The sequence below is a fragment of the Leopardus geoffroyi genome, chromosome B2 (genome assembly GCF_018350155.1).
Source record: "Leopardus geoffroyi isolate Oge1 chromosome B2, O.geoffroyi_Oge1_pat1.0, whole genome shotgun sequence".
NCBI classification, from domain to species: domain Eukaryota; kingdom Metazoa; phylum Chordata; class Mammalia; order Carnivora; family Felidae; genus Leopardus; species Leopardus geoffroyi.
This window is the reverse complement of record NC_059332.1, coordinates 44,630,831-44,655,447: the sequence shown is the minus strand read 5'-3', so window position 1 is coordinate 44,655,447 and position 24,617 is coordinate 44,630,831. Positions and strand designations below refer to the sequence as shown.

The 24,617-nt window shown below is 40.2% G+C and overlaps 2 protein-coding genes across 9 annotated transcripts in view; one reads left to right on the top strand and one right to left on the bottom strand.

Moving 5' to 3' along the window:
- LOC123608463 (mitochondrial uncoupling protein 4) overlaps positions 1 to 22,952 on the bottom strand; it is a 52,455-nt gene extending 29,503 nt beyond the window's left edge. For 2 of the 7 annotated variants that reach the window (XM_045498455.1, XM_045498458.1), the window contains exons 1-8: positions 22,626 to 22,949; positions 19,912 to 20,103; positions 17,673 to 17,757; positions 14,015 to 14,137; positions 11,687 to 11,799; positions 8,177 to 8,261; positions 2,462 to 2,554; positions 1,728 to 1,830 (exon numbers count right to left, since the gene is read on the bottom strand). In XM_045498455.1, coding sequence (XP_045354411.1) covers positions 1,728 to 1,830; positions 2,462 to 2,554; positions 8,177 to 8,261; positions 11,687 to 11,799; positions 14,015 to 14,137; positions 17,673 to 17,757; positions 19,912 to 20,103; positions 22,626 to 22,731 — 900 coding nt within the window. In that variant the 5' untranslated portion in view covers positions 22,732 to 22,949. Of the gene's footprint in view, positions 1 to 220; positions 1,831 to 2,144; positions 2,211 to 2,461; positions 2,555 to 8,176; positions 8,262 to 11,686; positions 11,800 to 14,014; positions 14,138 to 17,672; positions 17,758 to 19,911; positions 20,104 to 22,625 lie in introns of those variants that run through there. The other 5 variants (XM_045498459.1, XR_006717246.1, XM_045498457.1 and 2 more) reach the window with 5 other exon arrangements.
- Positions 22,953 to 23,145: 193 nt separating this feature from the next.
- Positions 23,146 to 24,617, top strand: part of LOC123608461 (24-hydroxycholesterol 7-alpha-hydroxylase) — a 95,336-nt gene continuing 93,864 nt past the window's right edge. Inside the window, exon 1 of one of the 2 annotated variants that reach the window (XM_045498451.1) lies at positions 23,146 to 23,551. In XM_045498451.1, coding sequence (XP_045354407.1) covers positions 23,375 to 23,551 — 177 coding nt within the window. In that variant the 5' untranslated portion in view covers positions 23,146 to 23,374. The remainder of the gene's footprint in view (positions 23,552 to 24,617) is intronic. The other variant, XM_045498452.1, reaches the window with a different exon arrangement.

Below are 24,617 nucleotides of genomic sequence, written 5' to 3'. Positions count from 1 at the left end.
TTTAATTTTTTTTTCAACGTTTATTTATTTTGGGGACAGAGAGAGACAGAGCATGAACGGGGGAGGGGCAGAGAGAGGGAGACACAGAATTGGAAACAGGCTCCAGTCTCTGAGCCATCAGCCCAGAGCCCGACGCGGGGCTCGAACTCACGGACCGCGAGATCGTGACCTGGCTGAAGTCGGATGCTTAACCGACTGCGCCACCCAGGCGCCCCTAGACCTCTGTTCTTAAATGTCCTATGAGTATTCAAAACTTAACAAATCTAGAGCTAAACTTGTTATTCTACCATGAAATCATCCCTACAAATGATCTCCGTGTTAGGATATTACATCATCCGTTGCTTAGGTGGGGAATCTGGGAATGAAACCCAGCATTTCTTGCCTTCTTTGACCATTTTCCCCTCCTCATCCAGTCATGCTTGTCATGCTTCCAGCTCCTTGCTTTCTCCCAAATTATTTTGTAGATCTTTTTCTTTCCCCATTGTGATACTCTAGTCCACACTATCATTATGTCTCATCTACTACTGTTCCTGGCCTTTCTCTAATCCACATGGCAGCTGGAATGATCTTTTTAAAAATACACGTATCATCAAGCTGGTGCCCCTCACTCTTATGGGTCCTATGACCCTTCCCACACTGATCTCTGCCTCTCTCTGGCCTCACCTTGTACCTCTCTCCTCCATGTCTTCATGCCTCGGCCGGCTGGGTTTCCTTCAGTTCCTCGAACTCCTCATGTTCTCTGTCCATTCCAATGATTCCCTCTACCTAGAATGTTTTTTCTGCTCTTTTTACCTGGCTAAGCCCTACCCATTCTTCAAAACTCAATTCTAAAGTCCATTGTCCATGGAGGTATTCTTCATCTCCAGGCCTAGGCTGTATGCACTTGCTATATATTGCCATAGCACCATGCACTTTTCCTCTACCACTCATCACTTCCAGTTTTTTATTCAGCGTTTGGCCCTTATCAAACCAGCAGCTCTGGCACTAGAGCAGGGGGTGAGGCTCTTCTGTTCATCCCCCCAAACCAGGCCTTGAGTACAGGGCTTTGCATGGAGTAGGTGCTCAATTAATATTATCATACTGTGTAAAGTATTGATTGTTTGAATTTCTAAACGCATGACTCAGTCTTGCAAATATGTTCCAACTTACAAAGTCCTTGAGTACCCTGTGTTTATTATATATGTTGTTACTTGAATAAGTCTCACACTACATCTTTGCTCACCTCCATAAAAAATAACATCCAGACCTAATAAAAATGACATAAGGCTTTCTTACTAAGCAGAGCTTTGTGGTGATAAGTATTAATGGATAATGCAACATTTGCCATCCAAGTAACAAAAATTTGTTTGAAACAGTAACATTTCCATAGGAATGGTCTCTAGCGTAAAATCTTTATACCTGTCCCAAACTACAGTACTTTGACTAAACAGACCACTAAAGGTTTTTAAATTGCAGAAAAACCCTCTCCTCTGGCTTTATAACAACAGAATATCAACTTATTTATTTCTGGATGTAACTGAATTATTTTGCTTTATTCTACCAAGAAAGGTAACAGGACTCTGAGGAGACGTAAAAAGAAAACAAAAAAAAAGATATAAAAAAGAGAAAGAATTGTGGTTTGGGGGCAGAGCCATGCTAAAAACCAAAAGAGAAAGGGGAAAATATTTACAGATTAAAAGCAATTTAAGTACAAAGAAAACAAAAACAAAGGAAAAACCTGACGTTACCATTCTCAGCCAAGACGGTAAAAAGCCTTTATATAGACTCATGAATCCTTCTCCTTGAACAGCCTGAATCAAGCAGTCAGTTGATGATTTATACAAAAGTCCCCTAAAAAGGAAAGAAGACAGTTCTACTAAATTTCTTGTGTGTAAATGGATGTGTAAAGAAAACATAAATAAAAAATAGCCTAAGCAAACTTACTCTAATGAAACTTAAATATTTTTTGCTAGCTTAGAACAAATAATATTTGTAGTTCAGTATATATAAATCACCTCTTTTGAGTTTAAAGGTATTTTCTTTAGATGTCTAAGGCTGACTCTTCTGATTCATCCCACCCTTAGTCTTATACTTAGAATTCGCTCTACCTGATCTCTTCCAGAGAGAATATAGTGTTTTATATCAAATCAAATTCTCCGTGTTATCTGTAAGTCATAAGCTTCTGAAGAAAGTGCTCTGTAAATTCTCAGCAGAGTATATTTTCATAAACTCTTTGAAAACAATAAAATCACAATAAATACCTTGTGTCTAAATAATATGATCATTCAATTAGTTTATATCCTCAAATGCACAGTACTTTTCCATCAGACAAAGAGCAAGTAATTACATACAAACAGTTTGCTGATTGAACACACGAACACACGTATTCATTTCTAACAAGAGTAAATGCAGGGAAACATCTTAAAGAAACATTATTATTACAGACATTCGAACACATGAATAGTGAAGACTTTCTATCTACCTTCCTTGTTTATCTCGTGGTTGATTCATTATTCGGCTTTTGATGACATCAGCAGGTGTTCCCAGAATAGAAGCTACCAGTCCAGAACATAAACTGTAAATACAAAGAAACGAATTTGAAAGATAATAAACATAGGGGTTTCTAAATTTTGAGAAAGGGAAATTTGATATCTAGACAGAAAGAATGTATGTATCATTGTATCATTCTTCATAATAATTTTAGTTTACCTTAAAGTCAATGCTTAATGAATTCACTAAAGAGGTAGAAAAAAGAAAAACTAAAAAATAATGTCCAGTCAACAAGTATACACAGGACACCTGCTGGTGGCAGGCACTCTTCTAGGCAGTGGGGAAGACACACCCGGTCCTGTCCCTGAGGCACTTAGTTGGGAAGGGGCAGAGAGGAAATGAATAATTTCAGATGCAGGTAAGTGCAATGAAAAAAAAAAAAAATGGGACAGTGTGCTAGGGAGTAACTGGGTGACAGGCAGCCGGGAAGAGGCTCTGGGGCAGCAGCAGAACCGAGACCTGAATGGTGAGAAGCATCCGTGTGAAGACACGGAGGAAGAATGTTGCAGGCAAGAGGAACAGCCCAGGAGAAGCCGTGAGTCAGAAAGTGCCCTTGGTGTGCTTAACAGCCAGAAGGTGGCCAGCAGGGCTATGGCGTCCTGAGGCCAGCCATGTGGAAGACTAAAGAAGCAGGCAGAGATCAGCCCGTGAAGGTTATTTAAGGAGTCTGATTTTATCCTAGATATGAAAGGAAGTCATCGAAAGGATCGGAAGCAAGGGAATCACCTACTTTGGTTAATAGTTAACAAATAAGAAAAAGTTCACTCTGACCACTGTTTAAGCCTCACTTCACTAAGCTGTTTGATTTGAATATAATAACCTTACCTTTTCCCGCCAGCCTAAAGGATCTTTCTAAAATACAAGTCTAACTATGTCATTTTTCCCTACTTAGAGGCATCTAAGACTCGTTCCCTATTACCTGATTTAGCTTCTACACTGGCTGACGCACACATTACTCCAAAATCACATCCCTCTTTGCCCATTATGCTCTAACAACATAACTAAGTGTAGTTCTCTCTACTCCCCATACTATGTAACACCTCTGTGTCTTCAGTTCTTCCATTTGGAATGTCCTGCACCCCCATCTAGTAGGAAAATTCCTGTTTTTCCTTGAATCTATGTTCAGGCATAAGGGCTAGGAAGTTTAGGCTTATCCCTTCTTCCTTTATCCACCAAGGCTAATCACTCCTTCTTGAAAATGGCATGTCAGTTACTCAGAAAAGACAAAATGGATGTGGTCAGCCTACTGCAGAGTAAATCAAGATTCTGAGAAGATACTGAGAAGTTAATCAAGAGACCGAGAAGTGAAGAAACCACTAACAGTTCATTATATATGTGGGCATGAGAGGCAATTACGGAGCATGAGCATCCACACACTGAAAACCCATGAACTTCTTGAAACTTTTCCATGAGAAAGACATATGATGAGTAAAAGGGTGGTTGACCTGAGTCATAGAGAATGGAAGTCCCATGTCCCAGAAGCCGAATCTGCAGACTGGGATCCTGGCAGTAAGCATAACGGCTTATAAACACAAACAGCCAATGGAAAGCTGGAAAGGAAAACCGTGGAAAACTTTTAGGTCCTTCCAGGACATCAAATACCTCACAAAGACAGGGACCACTGGCTTCTGTGCCAAGGCTTCTGAAATCTCTGAAGGCTCTATGGCAGGAAGTTGAAGCTACCTTAGGAATTTTCATACTCTCTCTCACTCTAGGAAGTACCCAGACTCTGTCTACCTCTTTCCAGCCAGGATTTATAATTCAAAGGAGAAAATTACTTTAGAAATACTTGAATTCGAGAGAAGGAAGTCATATAACCTATTTCATATTACGGCAAATGACCCAACTGTATGTCATGTACATACAGCCTATTTCATATGCTACAGCAAATGACCTAATAACTCTCTTGGGTCTCTGTCCACATAACAGCCACTGTCTCTGTGGGAAGAGCTGTTGTTTCACCATATACTTTCCAGTAGGTGCACACAACTGCTCTTTTCATATTCTTTCCTAGTAGTTCAGATTCTTTGAAAGCTTAATACCATCAATTTTAATACACCTTCATATTTTCACACAGAAAATCTTAACTAACACCTAAGGATATAGTGTGCTTTGGCTAGACTTCTTTAAAAAAATAAACATTGAAAGAGCAAATAATGTGTTAAAGAGGCCTCAAATAAGATGGTATCTAGGGTCAAAATGAAAAGATAGGGCAATAAAAGGATCATGGATTTTGCTCGAGCTACTTGCGCCGAAATGGACGTTGCTGCTTTTTTGCTATTGGCCTTTATCACTCCTTGCTAGTAATGCCCCCAAATGAAGCCCAGGCCACAGCTGAAGTGATAATGGACAGAAAGTGACCGGGTGAGTCTTCTGATCTCTCCAGAAGGCCCAATGGCTACCTGCAAGACCAGTGTCAGATATTCCATCAGCACTATTTCAGAGAAAGTGATCCTCTCAAGGATGAACTAAATAATCATGCTCATGTATCATCTTCACAGAGAGTAAACTAGCCAGTTTTACCTCTCAATAGCCTCATGATTTGAAAAGAAGAAAAAAGGCGTGCCTGGGTGGTTCAGTCAGGTAAGAGTCCAGCTCTTGATTTCGGCTCAGGTCGTGATCTCATGGTTCTTGAGACTGAGCCCCACTTTGGTCAGAAAGCAGAGCCTGATCAGAGCCTGTTTGGGATTCCCTCTCCCTCTTCTCTCTCTCTCTCTCTTCCCCCCCCCCCCCCACTCCATCCTCTCCAAATAAAATTTAAAAAAAACATTAAAAAAATAAGAAAAAAAAAAGATTATTCTGGCCTTTCTGTTCTTTATCATCGCCTGACCATTAATTCAACTCTCCACTGTTCCTCTGCTTTCTTTATTAAACATAACTTGTCACCTGCTTTCTCACCTCACTAAAATCCTGACTTGTCTTTTACTGTTCCTGCTCTACCCTGGGAGAGGTACTTTTACTTACACCATTTTTAAAAATTGTGGTTAAATACACACAGCACAAAATTTACCATTTTGACCATTTTTAAGTGCGCAGTTCAGCGCTTATACCATTTTCATTTATATCAAACTCATTTTTCCCTAGGTGTCGATGGCTTATATAAAGCTCTCTGATTGTACAGCTGCAATCCCCTTCAAGCCTCCATGAGAATTCATTTTATTCTATGACACAGTATCCAGAACTTCCAGATCACACAGCACTGTTTACTTACTTAGAGTTCATGGTTAGCAAATTTTGAGCTGCCTCATATACCACACATATTCATATCAACCCATTAAAAAACATGATCTGGTGGGTAGAGCTCAAAAATGAACCAAATGCCCTAAAACCTGAATTAGAGAATTCATTTTCCTAAAACCTGAATTAGAGAATAATCAGACTATGTTATTTCAGATTAGGGCTGGAATATATATAGCTGAAAATCTTATGTCTTTCCAAAAAAGACAGACCTGTTTGGTGGAGTAGTATACGGTAGGAAGATTTACACTCACTGGGAAATCCATGGTTCTTTGGTTAGAAGTGTGGTACTTCAGAAACCATTTGGGTAGAAAGACAATGAAAAGGAAAGAGTGGCAATATCAGTGTGGGACTCCAGGACAGATCTGAATATCCTGCTCCTAGAGTAGATCATAACACTGGAACACACAGTGTCTTGAAAGATGAGAGTCTCACAAGATGACCTGACTAGGTCGAAATGGGAGGCGAACGACTCCTGGGCAGAGTGAACAGCATGAACAAAGACAGTGCAGGAAAGATGGTAAGAGTGGGTACACATGTAATACATATGTGTACAAGGATGGAAGTAAGAAGCAGAAGGAAGCCGAAATCCTCAGTTTCCTCTGAAAGAGGAGGCCAGACTATTGGCTACAGAAAGTATGGTGTAGCTTGGGAACACACGTGGGTGAGAATTTGGAATGGAAAGGATGGTAAGCAAAGACATATACAGAGATTGCCCTAGTAGCACTAAGGATAACACTTATATTTAAAGTGGAGGAATAGGGGCGCCTGGGTGGCTCAGTCGGTTGAGCGTCCGACTTCAGCTCGGGTCACGATCTTGCGGTCCGTGAGTTCGAGCCCTGTGTCAGGCTCTAGGCTGATGGCCCAGAGCCTGGAGCCTGCTTCCGATTCTGTGTCTCCCTCTCTCTCTGCCCCTCCCCCGTTCATGCTCTGTCTCTCTCTGTCTCAAAAATAAATAAATGTTAAAAAAAAATTAAAAAAAATAATAAAGTGGAGGAATAAAGAAAAGCTACTCAAGGAATATTAAAGTGAATCTGAAATGAGGAATGACTTCTATCTCTAAATCTCCAAATGTCATTAGTTTGACACTATTAATATACTTTGGGGTTCTTTAAATGGCATAAAGGGTCCTGGAATTTGGACACATGATCAGAAGCTGAATAAAATCATTATAATGTTCAGGATACTAGATATTTATAAAGTAACCACTCCAATGGATAATTTGAAATTGTGTTGCAAAGAGATTAAGGTACTGCTCCTTCCTGGAGTGTTCTACTTCCTGTCTCTGTCAAGAGCTCCAGCCCTTCAAAACACTTAGCTAATCCTGTCTTCTTTATAGGCCCCTCCAGATGGTTACTTTTTTCTTCCTCTTCGAATGCTACAGTAAGTAGTCACTTTCTTTCAGCATTTACCTTATGTTGTTTTTATACTTGTCTTGCTTTCCCCTCGGTCAACTCCTTGCAAAGGAGCCTGGGTTACCTTCTGTACCCACTGCAGAGCCCTGCAGGTGCCTTTATCAAAAAGATGCTCAAACATATCTGTGGGACTGAATTTGAGAACTGAATCACCAGAATCTGACCCCAGGAGGGTCCCATCAAGGTGCAAATATTTGGGAAGGTTTAATATGAAACATTCTGCACCTCTGTCTCTCCCCCGTTTTAACTGCAACTATTTTTTTTTTAATTTTAATAATCTATTTTTTAATGTATTTTTTTTTACATTTATTTATTTTTGATAGACAGAGAGAGACAGAGAACAGTGGGGGAGGGGCAGAGAGAGAGGGAGACACAGAATCCAAAGCAGGCTCCAGGCTCCGAGCTGTCAGCACAGAGCCCGACGCGGGGCTCGAACTCACAAACTGCGAGATGATGAACTGAGCCAAAGTCGGACACTCAACCGACTGAGCCACCCAGGCGCTCCAATAACCTATTTATTTTTAAATTTACATCCAAGTTAGTTAGCATATAGTGCAACAATGATTTCAGGAGTAGATTCCTTAATGCCCCTTACCCATTTAGCCCATCCTCCCTCCCACAACCCCTCAGCAACCCTGTTTGTTCTCTGTATTTAAGAGTCTCTTATGTTTTGTCCCCCTCCCTGTTTTTATATTATTTTCGCTTCCCTTCCCGTATGTTCACCTGTTTTGTATCTTAAAGTCATCATATGAGTGAAGTCATGAGATATTTGTCTTTTCTCTGACTAATTTCACTTAGCATAGTAACTCCAACTATCTTTAAGAAAATTGTCCTTTGTAAAGAAAATCTGTCCGTTGTACTATCACCTTACTCTAAGGGTAATATCACTAGATTCTCAATCAAAAGAGACAGAAGGTTAGAATTGATGCCAAATATGCCAGGAAGGTAACACAAAAAAAAAAAAAAAAATCAATCAAACTAAAATAATCACTTACCTTGATAAACCATGAGTCGTGATATTGTCCTCAAGTGGTGTATTCAGTACCAAATAGTGTTTCACTGTATCATAAGTGGTTAAATCTGGCAATTAACAAGAAAAAGAAGGCTGGAATATTCATTCATTTGACAACAAATGTCTTTCATGTTGTGAATATGTTAGGCTGGGGGCGGGAATGAAAGATACCATTATTGTTCTCAAGCAGAGGAAAGCAAGCCACAGATGGAGGGGGAGGAGAAGAGGAAGAGAGACAGACACTCAATTATATCGTTTGAACATCTGAATCCAGCTAAGCATAAAGTCAGCTCAACTGGTGGCCTTTCTCAGTATTTGAGCTGATAAATTCCTTTTTTTAATCCTAATTTGAGTTGCAATTCTGTCACTTATAATAAAAGGTCCTGACTATTACTCTCTGTTTACTCTGCTTTTTATGTTTTTTTTTTTTTTCTTTCCTAATGACAATGCAGAGCTGTTAAAGAGCTTTAAACAGGGCAGTGGTATCGCACAACACTGGAGTCTTATAAAGATTACCTACAGTGAAGCACAGGGAAGTGAACTGTAAAGAGGCAAGAATGGATAGATGCATTTGATCATTCACTAGATGTGTGAGCGTCTACCATGTGGTAGGCGTTATTCTAGACGCTGGGGAAAAGAGCCATGGACAAACCGAACAAAATTCTCATTCTTTGTTGAGGGATGAACAATGAACAAAGAAGTAAACCACATGGCATTTCAGATACAAATAACCAATAAGGCAAAGCAAGGGGGATAAGACGACCAGAGGGTGGAGAAGAAGAATGTATATCAATTTTAAAGATGGTGATCAGAGAAGGCTTCTTAATAACATCTGAGCAGCAGCCTAAAGAAAACATGAGAAAACAGACCTTGGAGATAATCTAAGAGAAAGTGTTCCAGGAAAAACAACAGTATGCATTATATCCCTGAGGTGACAGTCAGCTTTGTGTGTTAGAGGAACAGCAAGAATACTGGTCTAACAGAAGCAAGTGTCAGAGAAGTACGAGTCCAGAGATGGAGAGCAACAGAAGCCAAGGGAGGGTTTTGAGCAGAGCAGTGAACTGATCTAAGCTATTCTTTACAAGGACTACTCTGCTTATTTGACTGTGAGGAGACTATAGGGAGACAAGGCAGATGAGACATGAGACGATTGCATTTATTCTGGGAAGAGATGATGATGGTTTGGACAAGGGAGTTGTGGAGCGCTGGTCAGATTCAGGACAAGTTTTAAAGGCAGAATCAACAGGATTAGCCAGCAGACTGTATAGAGAGCGAAAGAAAGGGATCAAAGAGGACTATAACATTTTGGGCTTAAACACTCTGTCTGTCAGCAGTGCTGACATTTTTGGAGATGGTGAAAATGAGAACTGGCCAATTTAAAATGTTTTAAGTAAGATGATGGATTGGTGACCTTGGTGGGAGCACTTTCAGATGCAAGGTGGCACACAATGGCTGTAGGGTGGGTATGGGGAGACCAGTTTGGAGGCTTTTGTAGTGATCCAGTGAGGGAAGATCAATTCTACTTGGACAAAGGAGTGGCTCCTTGGACAAGAAGAAGTAGGTGGATGTGAGATTTAGCTAGGAGACAGAAGTGGCTGGACTTGAAGTGAAAGGAAAGAGACAAAAATCATGCTTAGGTTTCTGCGTTGGTCAGATGAGAAGGTGATTTTATCATATTCTGAGATTGGGAAGAATGGAGAAGGAAGTGGTTTGATAATGAGTGTGGTCTGGACACAAAGCAATGTATTTGAGAAAACCTAAGTGAACATTCTGAGTAAATAACTGGGAACCTAGGAGAGAAATCTGAGCTACAAGAGATTTTGAAGCATCAAATTGAGAAACTACAATCAGACAAGATTCCTGATAACCAAAATATCCACAAGTATGATACAGTAGACATGGATGGACTGAAATGGCAAAATAATAATAATAAAAAAACAGATTTGCTTTCTTTGAGGTTTATGTGATATGTTCCTACACCCCTCAAAAAGGCTATCTGTTAATTTCCTAGAATCATATAATTTTGGTCTTAGAAATGGTTCTTTCATTCATTAATTCATTCATCAACTGTTTAGTGACTACATGTAAAGGACTAGGAAAATAATGATAAATAAAACATGGTCCTTGCCTTCAGAGAACTCATAATCTAGTGGAGATAAACATATAGTAGAAAGCAATGGAATGAGGTACAAGCAATAACAGAGATAAGCACCGGGAACTTCAGAAACACATGAAAGGACATCTAACACAACATGGCTAGGGCAGGGTGGTTGTGGGGTTCAGGAAAATTACATGGTGGAGAGACACTTCAGCTGGTGCTAAGTGATCTGCAGGAGGAAACTAGGTAGAAGAAGAGAGGGAAGAACAAAGTATGAGGTGAAGAACAGTGTGATACGTGTAGGCAGTGGAACCTTCTAGTTTGTGACTCTCTACTTCATTCTTTACTCCTCCATCAATGAATTGCTCAATTCCCCGAAGCATCAGTTGGATTGTGCAGACTTTCTGTGTTATGTGATGAAATTTCCACTTTGTTCTGTGAGGGATGAGAAGCCAGTGAAGGGTTTTAAGGGTCCCAGTACCATGTTCAGATGTGTATTTTAGATAAATCCCTCTGGGTATTGGGTACAAATAATGAGGACAAGGAATGACATATGCTGGATGGCTGTGTCAGTGCTCTAGCTATGTGGCTTTGACGGTGAGTATTGTAAAAATGGTGGTTTTAAGGACACTATGGTGTTATGTATTGGGGGGGGACACTTTTAAGAAATTTTTTTTTTTTAATTTTTTTTTTCAACGTTTATTTATTTTTGGGACAGAGAGAGACACAGCATGAACGGGGGAGGGGCAGAGAGAGAGGGAGACACAGAATCGGAAACAGGCTCCAGGCTCTGAGCCATCAGCCCAGAGCCCGACGCGGGGCTCGAACTCACGGACCACGAGATCGTGACCTGGCTGAAGTCGGACGCTTAACCGACTGCGCCACCCAGGCGCCCCTTAAGACATATTTAGAAGACAGAAGCAATTAGTGACTGAATATCAAAGGTGAGGGACAGGATGAGTTAAGGAACTGTTCAGGCTTCCAGCCTGGGGTGCCTGGCTACACAAGCTGGGTTATACAGCAGTAGGAGCAGGGTTACTGGGGGAACGGTTTGGACAGTCTGGATAGAGTGATTCCCACATGGTTACATGTGCCACTCTGAGTCTTAGAGGAGGGTGTAGGTGGAGGGGAGACCTCGCAAATTATTTAGTCTTAATATCCTTATTGTCACCATTTGCTTGTTTTAGGAAATCCTTTTCATAGATCGCCATGGAGAAAAGTAAAAATGCTCTAGGGAAGATATTCAATTAAAATATTAACAACATAAAATAAGACTGTTGCCAATATACGTTACTAAAACTAATAAAAAAAATTTCATGTTCCCCAATGTAAGTGCTTAACCTTACGGTGATCAAGGCAGTATGACTTCTCAGAATTCAATAAAGTTTCCATTACCTCCCATATTCACCAGTGCTGCTCTTTGTATATTGGGTACCCAGCCTGCCCAAAGCCCACGTATTCCTCCTTCAGATAAGATTTTTGCAAATGCATGATGCACACCACGAAATCTAAAGGAAAAATAATAATTAAACATGAAAATTCTATGCATTTCTGTGCATGGAATGCAGCTGGATAAGCTTTGCCTATAGCTGTTGTGATTTGGAGTAAAATAACATCTTAATTATCCAGGATTGTTAGAAATTAAAGCAATCCATATAAGTCAATTTCCAAAAAAAAACATTTTTTTTAGGGAAAAAAGCTGACATTTGACTTAAACATTTTTTTACTGAAGTCTTTATCAACTCTCATCCTCTTCTCAGATTATTAAACAGGTTAAAATTCCTTTCTTGATATTTAGCCATCAACGCACATATTAAATCCAGGAGGGAAGCTATCAAATGCCTGGGTTCATTTTACTAGTACTACATGAGACCTGCAAATTTTGGATTTTCACCAAATAACGTTACAAAATCAATCCCCAAATATTCTCAGAAAAGAAGTGACATTTTTAGCCCAAAGAGTAGGGAGGGTAATGTCATAATAAGAGTTCTTAAAATTGAGTACTTATGGCTTTATAAAAATTTACTATCCTATCCTGATTTTGCTCTTGTTTATGGTACACCAGTAAAAAATGAGGCTGAACCATGAATCAAATCTGGAAACCTCTGTTATAAAATAAAAGTCTGGGTTTTATATAGTCAGAAATACCTGGAGTTCCATGCCTCCTTTACCATTACTAGCTGAGTGGCTTTTACTTAGGCATTACATTCCCTAAGTCTCAGCAAAAAGATAGTATGACATATTTACTGGGCATGCATAATGGCTCTTATGCTACATGGGAAGTGATACTCACAAATGATGGCCCTTGTAGCTAAAATCTGTTGTGCACTTAAGCACAAGACTTTTTATATACATAAGATAAATTTTATTCCTGAAAACTCTACGAAATATGTATTAATATTTCAATTTCCATCTGAGGAAACTGAGGCTTAGAGAGGTTAAGGAACTTGACTAGGGTTGGAGCTAAAAGGTGGCAAAGGCTGGATATGAATTCCAGGATGTGTGGCCCCAAAGTTGATGTTCTGTACATGAAATGTTTTACTACTACATCAAACCAAAAATTTCCAACAGTGGAGACAAGGGGGAAAAATTGAGGAGATTAGTTAAAAAGTCAGATTTTTCTGGGTCCCAATAATTCTCTCCATATATCCAACCATGGCAACATAGCTGTGCCCTGCTACTTAGTAATTAACTCAAAGTTGTTACAAGACAATCAAATGGGCCCTGGGATTCTGTAAACTGCTCGGTTAAGTCAGAGTGGTACCCTTATGTCCTCAGTGGTGGGTGTCCTCTCTCTGTTTGCAGGGTTCAAGGGGGATGTGGACTGCCAAGCCCAACCTAATTTTTCACGGAGCCAGCTGGAGAGCAGTGGTCAGTGGTGGGCTCTCGAAGGGGCCGCCAAAGCCTCCTTCCTTCTGGCCCAGTCACAGACCTGCAGTGTTCAGAGGAGCAGACCTCTTTGTACTCAGTCCAAGGCATCCTGCACTTTTCCTCTTTTCCGAGAGAGGTCTATCAATCTCTAAGGTTTTGCCCTTTTTCCAGGGAAACAGTCCAAGTGGTGTTTTCATAAATTATTTAACATAAAACCTTTGAAGAAAGGCAGACTTCAATAATGTAGAGTAATGCCATAGGAGAATTTTATATCACAAAGTCAAAATGAAAACCTTCCTTCAACTTGGGGAAAAGAGACGGAACAGAATTAGGGAAGTGGAAAGAACTTGCAAGGTCAGTCTTGCTATTTCCCTTCTTTCAGGGAGAAAGGGAATGAAACCTAGCTTTTAGACACGGATGAGCCAGGCAATCTGTCATGCAAACCTCCTGATATTAACCTTTTCAAAGATGAAAAAACAGAGACGAGGAGTGCTAAGTGACCTCCACAGCACTAACCCATAATGGCAAGATTGGGATTCACACTAGGGCAAATTTTAGTGATCAGACGCTATATCAAAAGCTGTAGCAGGAAACAAGTCTAGCTGACTTGGCTGGGAAAAGCAGCTAAGAGCTACGCACGCATAGAATTTGTCTGGTAGAGAACACGTGCACCTTAACACGCAAAGAAATGATCCATGTTCGCTCTCCTCTTAATGACTACATCTTCCAAGCGGAAAAAGTCAGAATTAATGTCTCTACTGAACAGTGGATTGCAAAAATGCATAAATCATTAGGTAAGTGTTCAAAGTATGATGGGGGAGAGGAAAGGTATCAGTTAATTGGAGAACTTACCGCAAAGGCTTCCCTTCAAGTTTCCTTTTTCCTTCCATTTGCATCTGAACCTTCACTAGATCAGTTGGGTTGGCTAAAAATTGGCCAACAACACCAGCCATCATACCTCCAATCACTGACTTCCTAATTATAAAAGGAGATACATTTTTAATAATTTCTATGAATTTCACAAATTTTGTAGTGAACAGTACCAAGCTGGTACAGCCCCTGCATAGGGGACTTCAGACAAAGTGCAGAAAAGGATAGACCCAAACAAATCACAGGGGAAGGCAGATGGTTTGTCTGTTTACTGAAGGGAGGGTTAAAGGACTAGAAGGAGTTGAAATTCAAATCTGGTTTCAGGGGCCTTCCATAGCCTGAAATTCAAAGGAAGGGCAGTTGCTTCAAAGACATAAATACGTGAACTGACCATTTAATCGTTGCTTAATTCTGACCACAGGGAAATAAAAATAGCATAGATGTAATCAGTCTAACAGACAGAAGCTGGTCAAATTTTGTAAACTACTATTTTAGTAGTTGCAAAGTAAAAGGGGTTTGAAAACTTTCCTTTCTTTGAAGAAGCTCTCTCTGTCCCTAGACTTTCTTCTCCTCACCTCCCAAAGCCAATAGCGATCATGTCTAGACTACTGTACTTAAACATGCTTTACCTTTTCTTAGGAGACAGGGGGTATTTTCTTTCCTTTTACTCTAAAACAATATTAGAAGAGGTACAAATGGGTATAGAGTAAAAAGGGTCCCGATCACCAGTTCCCCTCCTCTGAAGTAATCACAATTGCTAGTTTCTTATGGTGTCCTGGACATAACAGTAATGCATTCACTGAATGCTTATTACGTCAGACACTGTTCTAAGCATGTTTAAAAACATCATTTCATTCTTATGTCAAACCTATGATATTAGTACAGCTGTTACATTCTCTTCACAGATAAGGAAACTGAGACATAAAAGCAGTTAAATGATAACTCAAATCACACAAGTAGTAATCAAAGAAATTAATTAAAATTATCTTTTAGCCATTACATTAAGCTATTAATGGGAATGTAAGTTATTATATTATATATTATATATAAGTGAGTGGAACAGCCAAGATATAATGCCACACCCAGTCTTTTTTTTTTTTTTATGTTTATTTATTTTTGAGAGAGAGAGAGAGAGACAGACAGACAGACACAGAGTACAAGCAGGGAAGGGACAAGAGGGGGGCGGGGGACACAGAATCCGAAGCGGCTCCAGGCTCTGAGCTGTCAGCACAGAGCCTGATGTGGGGCTTGAATCCATGAACTGTGAGATCACGACCTGAGCTGAAGTAGGACACTTAACCGACTGAGCCACCCAGGAGCCCCTGGACCACAGAGTCTTAAGCACTAAGTTACAACTGACAGTGCACACACAAACATGTATGTATAAATACTCCTATTTAAAGGCATAAATGTAGAATGCCAGGCTGTATGCTGTTTCACACTTTGATTTTTCCCTAATAATATCTTTTAAGATATATTTTTCCTAATACTCTATCTCAAAGGTTATCAATTCATATAGAGCTGCCTCATTTAAAAAGATTGTTTCATAGCATCCCACTTTATGGACACACCACAATTTATTTAAACGGTGTAATGTTTAAAAAATTTGAAGCTTTACAGGACGTTTGATAGGCCCTGCCGAATTATCTTCCATAGACTTTATATCAATCTCCACTGCCACCAGTGGCCTACCAGAGTGCCTGGTTCTCACGATCATGAACATGGTACACCATAATTGTTTTTCTCTGTGAGAATCTCATAACCATGGCCTCCTTGGTAATTGTGACATAATTGTAATTCTTTAGGCATCTGTCTCTATTACTGTGTGCTCAGTGATGGCAGGGACTGTATCTTTTTCATTACGATAGCCTCAGTATTAAATACAGAACTGGCATGCCATGATCATTCAATAAATACTTACTGACTGAATTAATTGTTCGGACTGGGTCAAAGGACATCAAGCCCATCCACCCTGAGAGGTGACTTCATAGTGAAATATTTCCTATGAACCCCTTATCTATATCTTTCTCTGCCGGGGGGGGGGATTACAAAATGCAAGGACTATTAATCTATTCTATCACTAGTTCTGGGAAAGCAATTAGTGTAACTTAGTACATTACACTTTTTAAAAAACAGAGCCAACAGATTTCACCTGGAAGGTGAAATTCTGCTTATTGCCCTTTCCTTACAGTTGTGACTTCGACTTTTTTTTTAGGCCAGGAAAGATATTATTACAGACATCATTATTGGTTAGTTATATAAAACTTACCTCAGTCTTTCAAAGCTCTGCATTATGCTTTTCTGTATAAATATATCAAAATTTACCCACTTCCCAACTGATATTTACTTTTTTTATTATTTTTTTTTTTTTAGATTTTTTTAATGTTTACTTATTATTACTGAGAGACAGAGAGACACAGAGTGTAGCAGGGGAGTGGTAGAGAGAGGGGAAGAACAGAATCTGAAGTAGGCTCCAGATTCTGAGCTGTCAGCACAGAGCCTAACACGGGGCTTGAACTCAGAAACCGTGAGATCAAGACCTGAGCCGAAGTCAGTTGTCTAACCAACTGAGCCACCTGGGTGCCCCGATATTTACTTTTTTAAAAAAATTACTAAATGCGTGATGGGCATTAAGGAGGGCACTTTTTGGAATGAGCACTGGGTGCTATATGTAAATGATGAGTCACTAAATTCTACTCCTGCAATCAACGCTACACTATATGTTAACTAACTTGAATTTAAAATTTAAAGATATATCTAATTAAAAAAAGAAAAAATACTATTATCAACACTGCTACAGTCGATATCTTTGTGTGTGTGTGTGTTTACGCATTGGTACAAGTATTTCTGAATGTGATTATATCATAAAGGAAGAGTTGCTGGGTCAAAGGATTACACATTTAAACATTTTAACAGAAATTTTATTCTCAAAAAAAGCTCTCTAATAACATATATTCCCATTAATAGCTTAATGTAATGGCTAAAAGATAATTTTAATTAATTTCTTTGATTACTGGTGAGGTTGAACACTTTACATGTTTAACAAACACATAGTTTTCCTTTTGTGAATTTTGCCTGTTGATATCCTTTCCCTATTTTTCTTTGTGTTTTTATATGTTTTTAATTTATTCATATTTAATCTATTTATAATAACCTATGTTTCTGTATAAACACTGTAGGTGATATGCACTTACATACATTATCTCATCTAATCGTACAAACACAAAAGCCTGATGGTAGGTATTACTTCTACAGCTAAGAAAACTGAAGATAAAAACGATCAAGTAATTTAATCAGATTACATATATACTAGTAGAGCAGGAATTTTTGAGCCTCTCTCTGTCTGACTCGAAAGCTCTTTTCTCAGTAGAAAGAGGCATAAAGAAGGTGCTCTGTAAGAGCTCTTTTAACATGAAAATATTAAATAATATATATAAAGCCTTAATATACATATGTACATGTTTGTTTTATGCTGTATGCAATAAACGCTCAATTACTTGAATTTACATTGTAATTATTCTTTATTTTAAGCCTATGACAAGGCAGTTGTGGCATAAATGTACAATTTTATATGTATCTGATGGGTAAACATGAAAGCCTCGGGGGCAAGAGCACATACTATTTTCAAAACAAAACTTACCAAAGAGGATAATGCTTATCTTCACTTTTGCCAAACACAACTTCACGGAGATGTTCATAAGTGACCATGCGCCCTCCAGAGTACACTGTGTAAAACAGATCATTTAAAACGTGAATTCGGCTACGTGTTCAATAAGACAAGAGGACATTTTGACCTGAGCTAGTGGATCTCTTTAGCTGTGTCTTTCCCTCATGCACCCTATGCTTCAAACACGTGGGTTTTTCTTGATGTTGCTCTAAATGTGGCATGCATCAAGCCTCAGGCCTTCTCACAGGCTGGCTGATCTTTCTTGAATGGATTCTCCCTTCTCTGCTTTGCTAACTCCTCCTAGTCCTCCAAGATTCAATTCAAAGAACATGTTGTCTAAAAAGTGCTCTGTTCTAGACTGCCATTGCACCTGCCATGCTTCTCCTCTGTTCTCCCAGAACCACCCAGGCATACATCTAATAGGACTTTTATCACATTAATTGGAGATTAACTTGGCTTTGTTGCTTATCTTTCCATCAGACCGTGAGCTTTTCAGGGCAGGCTTTGTGTGTTTTCATTACTCTATGTGCCCTCTCAAGGACAGAGCTTGGTACACAGCAGGGATTTTCCTTGAACGAACATGCATAACTTCATCAGATAACTTATTATTTTAAGGTAATTTTTCAGTCAAGTATCAAACATATGACATGAATCGTAACTGGAAAGCCACATATGATGATCAACAAAATACAAATGAAAAGAAATCAGAACAATCATGGGAGGCAAAGGAGAAAATTAAAAAAAAAAAAGAATGGAAAATAAAAATCATTAAAATCAGTACATGGTATTCACAGAGAGCACTTTTCGTGATATTTCAGGAAGTCTGATCAAGGTCAATGTATGCAAAAACATACGAAGCACCAAAACACCAACAGTCTCTGTACATACTTCTGGATAGCTCTTGAAGAATACACTCTTAACTTACTCATCTGAAGAACTGAAACTTTAAAAATAATAAGCTGGTGAATATTAAGTCTGGACACTTTTCTGGTCAAAGGTCCCTACATATTTGAGGAAATATTATGAATGTAGAGGAGTAAAATGCCATGTCTGTCCTACCTCCTTTGAAACCATGTTTTACGTTCTCCCGTCCACAAGCTGAAAACCCAACAACTATTATGTTTGTGAGTGCCACTTTAGAAGCAGGGCAGAAAAGCATCTTCACTGGCTATGACATAGTTACAACTATTTTCCTTGAAGAATGACTGAAGGCCCACACAGGTAGTTAGGTAGCCTTGGAAACTGAGGCAAAAATCAGCTGCACTGCAATTACTCCATTGCCAGAATAGGATTAGTCATCCTTGTTTTCTTTCAGAGTTACCTAGTCTGTAACATATGGGACAGAGACTAGCGCGATTTGGCATTTAAGTCAAATAAGTTTTAATTTGCAAAGAACACGAAAAATTTAAATTTTGTGTTTTAAAGTTTCCAAAGTAGAGAAATGTATCGATTATTCATTTTTTTTTCTTAAAAATCTTCAAATGTGGGGCGCCTGGGTAGCTCGGTCGGTTAAGTGTCTGACTTCGGCTCGGGTCATGATCTCGCAGTTTGAGCCCCACCATGGGCTCTGTGCTGACAGCTCAGAGCCTGAAGCCTGCTTCAGATTCTGTGTCTCCCTCTCTCTGCCCCTCTCCCCTTCATGCTGTCTCTCTCTCTCTCAAAAATAAATAAACATTAAAAAATCTCAAACATGTAGAAGTAGAGAAAATAACTCCCTCTATATCCTTGAGATTGATCAATTGCTAACATTTTTTGCCATATTTGACTCCTTTTTTTTCTTTCTTTTTTTAAATTTTATTTTTTATTTTTTAAAATTTATATCCAAATTCATTAGCATATAGTGCAACAATGATTTCAGGAGTAGATTCCTTAGTGCCCCTTACCCATTTAGCCCATCCCCCCCCCACAACCCCTCCTGTAACCCTCAGTTTGTTCTCCATATTTATGACTCATTTTTTTCTTAATTAAAGTCCATTACAGACATCATGACAGTTCATCCCTAAATACTTGTATGTGCATTTCTAAAAATTTAAGGTGATCGTTCCTTAATTGCCTTAAATTGGTAGTCAATTTTCTTCTTAAGAGAATATAGATTCATTTATCACATTAATAGGAAAAAAGCTACTGGTTTTTGGACACGGCTAAACACAAAAGCAGAGGACACAAACACAGCACTCATAACAAACTTACCAGATGGAATCAAGATAAATACCTACGTGTCTGTAAATGGCAGGTGTCACTCCTTGCCAAAGCTTTAGGAAGCCTTCTTCTTGAACAATCCCTAGGGCTGTGCGCACCATGCCCCTATAGGGAGCCGACTCTCTTGCACCGTCTCCCAACCGAGCAAGAGCCGCTTCTCCTTGCATTTGGAGTCGAGTTTTTGTGAGATCGAGGGGAAAGGTTGCTAACAAAGAAAAACAAAATGAGGGGGAAACCCGCAACATTCAGAGAAACCAACAAAAATTCTAAAATTCTAAAGTCATAGGGCTAATATTTTAGTTACTACAAGATCGGTGGTTCTCAAATTTTAGAGTACATCAGAATCAGCTGGGGAAATTGTGAAAAAGTATTTATTTCCCAGCCCCATGCTTATGGATTCTCAGTAGGTTGATGGGGGTTTAGAAATCAGCTGATTCTTATGCACTCCCAAATTTAAGAATCATTGTCCCAGATTACCCCCCAGATCACCAGGGGTGGGGGGTTAGTGCCAAGATTTGGGCTTTTTTTACTCAGAAATTTCAGCCTAAAATATACTTCAGTCCTTAATTTTTGCTTTCCCATAGGAATAACTTCAGATATTCATATTCTGTGATGCCCCCTTGACTGCAACCATGATTGGGACACAATGTGACTTTTAGAATACTATACTACTTATGACAGGTTCCTAATAAATGCAGGTGAAGCTGAATTCTATAATTTCATGGGTGGTGCTCACTGACCCCAAGTTTGAGATACGGAAGATGTAATACAGAGTTTATAATGTTGTCTTTTTATACAAGGGCAGCATGCTCAATATACTTTCGATTAAGGCACATACTGAATCGTTTTTCCAGCACTAAGTTTTATGTATGGCCTCCTCACAAGTACCCACTGTACTTGAAAACAATTTTTCTAATAATTATATTTTGAGTTCAAGCTAGACATTTTACCTTGAAATGATGAAGCTAACTGGCCCACATTAGGAAGATCAAGCTCATAACTTTATAGGCATAATGTCTTGAATAACTTAAATAACCAGATTCAGAGAAGTTCATGCACATTATTGACATTACATGAGTCTTTTCAATGACCACCGCCTGACACAAAACCACAGTTACGCTTTTTCTAAGAGAAGACAGTAGGGGGGAAGGGAATATTAAATCTTACCACTGGTCTTTGGAAAAAATATCTTGCTGATAGTTCCCCTAAAACAGAAGTCGTTTGCATGAAGAGAATTTAAGCCATGCTTTCTTAACATATGAGCCCCGAAAAGTCTTATGATATAGGCACGTCTATACCATGTGCCTCTCAAAATAATTTTCGTTTACTTGCTGGTTACTTAAATAACGCTTCAGGTTCCGATCCTAAATTGTTTTGTACTCAAACCATCTCATACTCTGATTTCCCCACCTCTCATGCCCAGCCCCCACACCATTCTCCACAAATTTTTAACAAAAGGAAGGGTTCTGTGCCAAAGCCATTGGTCACAGGGGGAAACTATCAAGTTAAAAAACAAACCAGCGAACAAACGAAGTGCAAATACCTAATTCAGCAATCTGATTTTGCATGTTTTAAAAAGCCGATGAAATGTGTCTCAGTAAAAGCAATGAATAACAAAAATTTCCCATCAGCTTTAGAAAAGAATGAAGAAAACATAGAGGGTCCAAAAGGCAAGAGGGGAGGAGCATAAAGGGCAAAACCACAGACGGTGCTGGCTCTGCAGGAAATACAAAATAATACAAACACTCATTTCACAAGAGGACAAACTACCATTGCTTAATGGTAACACATCAAAGCTGTTGTCCCCCCCTCCCCCCGCAACAGGCAGGAAAATGAAAGGGTATTCTTAAAATGCACAGAGAGGGCTTCAGAGGGAACACATAGGCACTCCGCTTACAAAATCCTTGGAAAGAACGCCACCTGCTCATGCAAGGGCATCCGAATTCTCTCCAGGTGGTCTCGAGTTTTCTGTGACTTGCTTATGCATATGTAACTGTCCATCTTCTACGCTCTTATGGTACTTGATATCTTCATTATTAATAATTAGCACAATGGAACTGTCTGTCTCTGCATGTGTCCCCACCCGCCTGTAAGGTCAGGGTTGAGTCTTTTAAGCTCTATCACCACAGTCTAGTATTGTAGCTATTATGATAATGTTGCAATTAATAAGTGCCCCGCTTTGGACTTAGCATTTGACTTCTCAGAATCCTGCAAGGTAAACACAGTATAGATGAGCTAAGCTCAAGGAGGACAACTGACGGATGTTGAGTAGACGATCTGTAAGTGACAGGTTAATAACGTTAAGTCCCACAAGTTGGTTCCACAACTTGGACCCAAAAGACAATGATCTAGTGAAGCTATGTAAGAATATGAATCAGATGATCTCAATAAGGATGAAAAGTGGATTGTGTTTTTATTAGAAGGTCATCCTCGCGGAAGGGAAAAGGATTCCTACAGAGGAATGACCGCTCATGAAGCTTCCAAGAGTAGACACTCAGGCACAATGGCACACCTCTGAGGGAGACGAAATTGGAAGGAAAAGACCTTGGTGACCTCCAGTCCTCCTCGCAAGGCCGGCCTTGCCCCCGCCCTGCCACATCTGCCAGGCAGGTGTGCAAGAAGAGGGCGCAACCCAGCCGGCCGAACACCCCCGTGCCCCTCACCCCCACCCCCAGCGCGGCACCTCGACGACTCGCGGGGGAGGCCCAGGCGGGGGCGGCCGGGTACCTAGCTCGGCCACGGTAGCCGCGCAGCCCGACAGAAGGAACTTGCTCGCCCGGGGCCATCTCTGGGCGAGCGGCAAAAGCCTCTCCTCATCCTCTGGAACCGACATTCAGCAGCAAGACAGGACGACAATGCACCCTTTCTGGCCGGCGCCCCGCGCCGCGGCTGGCCTGCCCCTCTGCCAGGGCGGCCCGTCCTCAAGCGGCGAGCGGCGGGCCGGGGACCATTTCCCTCGCTCGGCTCAGTCAGGCGGCCCCGCGAACCTGCAGCCTTCCTAGCAGCCCCGGCTGCAGCGGTCCACCGGACTGAGAGCAGAACAACAACGCGAAGCCCACGAGGCTTCTGGGAAATGTAGTCCGCCGGGCTGCGCGCCTCTTGGGCGCCATTCTCCAATTGGCCGGGAGCGGAGCTCCCTCCGCGCCGCCGGCCCCGGTCTCCATGGCAACGGCGCAAGTTCGCCCCGCCCTCCACCCCGCCTCACCCGCGCCCGTTCGGTCCAGCCCCAGCGTTTGGTCCGGGGTGGCCAGGGCAGGAAAGACAAGTGGAGGCGGGAGGAGGGAGCGATGCTGCAAAAGTCATCTAAAAATTGGGGCGGGGAAAAGAGGCTACAGTTTAGAAGGCAGACAAACTGCGGAAGTTGTAGCAGACAAGTTGGCAGGTCCAGTAGGTGCACCCTCCCAAGAGGGAATGAGCAAGTGCCACGGCGGCAGGATTTTTACCTTCTCTGATTGTGGAAGGCGCTAGACAAAAACATGGAACTAATTTCCCCAACAGTGATTATAATCCTGGGTTTCCTTGCTCTTTTATTATTCTTTCAGCGGAAGAACTTGCGTGGACCCCCGTGCATAAGGGGCTGGATTCCTTGGATTGGAGCTGGATTTGAGTTTGGGAAAGCCCCTCTAGAATTTATAGAGAAAGCAAGAATCAAGGTATGTGGCCTTAGCAGGTGGGGTTTGCGGAGGAGGTAATGTTTTTTTTAATTTTCTTTCCCGGGTTACTAGAATACGGAGAACATACCTAGATCCACAGATAAAGACGATCATTACTCAACTATTGACAGCTATTCCTTATCCAAGATTTTTCGAAATAGATTTTTATCGATTATGAACAGATTTTTATCAGCTCGTAGCTGCCCTTTTGGAAGTAGATACATAATTTATAAATGCTAGTTACTTCACCGTAGTTTAAAAGTTCTAAGTGTATACACATTAGCTAACAACTTGCAATAATTCAGAAACACAGAAGTGAAATACAGTTAAATTAAATTTATGAAAACGTGTAGTAAATGCGTGTCCGAACTGAGATTAACACCAGGCTGCTGTAAAAATTGCTTACAAACGGTCTTTTCAAATTTAGCCTGCGCTGTATTTTCAGCTGGTATTCTTATTTGATGATGATGAGATCCATTTTCACTGCGTACTAAGATTAGTAATGTTGTTGTACGAGACGTTTTTGTCCTTAAAATAGCTTTTAAATACAGTGTATCTTTCAAAAACAGGATATAAGTTACTGCCAACTTTTTCCCTTTATTGCTACCAGTGCTTCAGGGTGCATTGCTGTATGTGTGTCGTGTGGTTGTCCTGTTGGCACTTATCCAGTTGTTTCCTCAGAATAAATTCCTAAAAGTGGAAGTGCCTAGTCCAGTGACATAAATATTTAAATTGTTCATATTATTGTGTTACCCTTGCAAAAAAAAATGTAACAATATACACCTTTTCCTTTGAGTGTTCGGGATTGCCTACCTCCTCATATTCTAGCCCACTCTAGATACCATAATTACTGAGAGCCAGATATAGGAAAAATGATATCTTAAAAGAATGTTTCTTTGTCTCTGGTAGCCTTTCTTGGGCATACGATTTTAATAAATTTTAAGGAACGTTTTCACTGGCTTGTCTCAGAAGGTCAAGCAAGGTCAAAAAGATTATTGTTTTCTTCTAAAAGGTGTGTGATTTTGTATTTTACATTTAGGTCTATGATCCATTTTGAGTTATTACT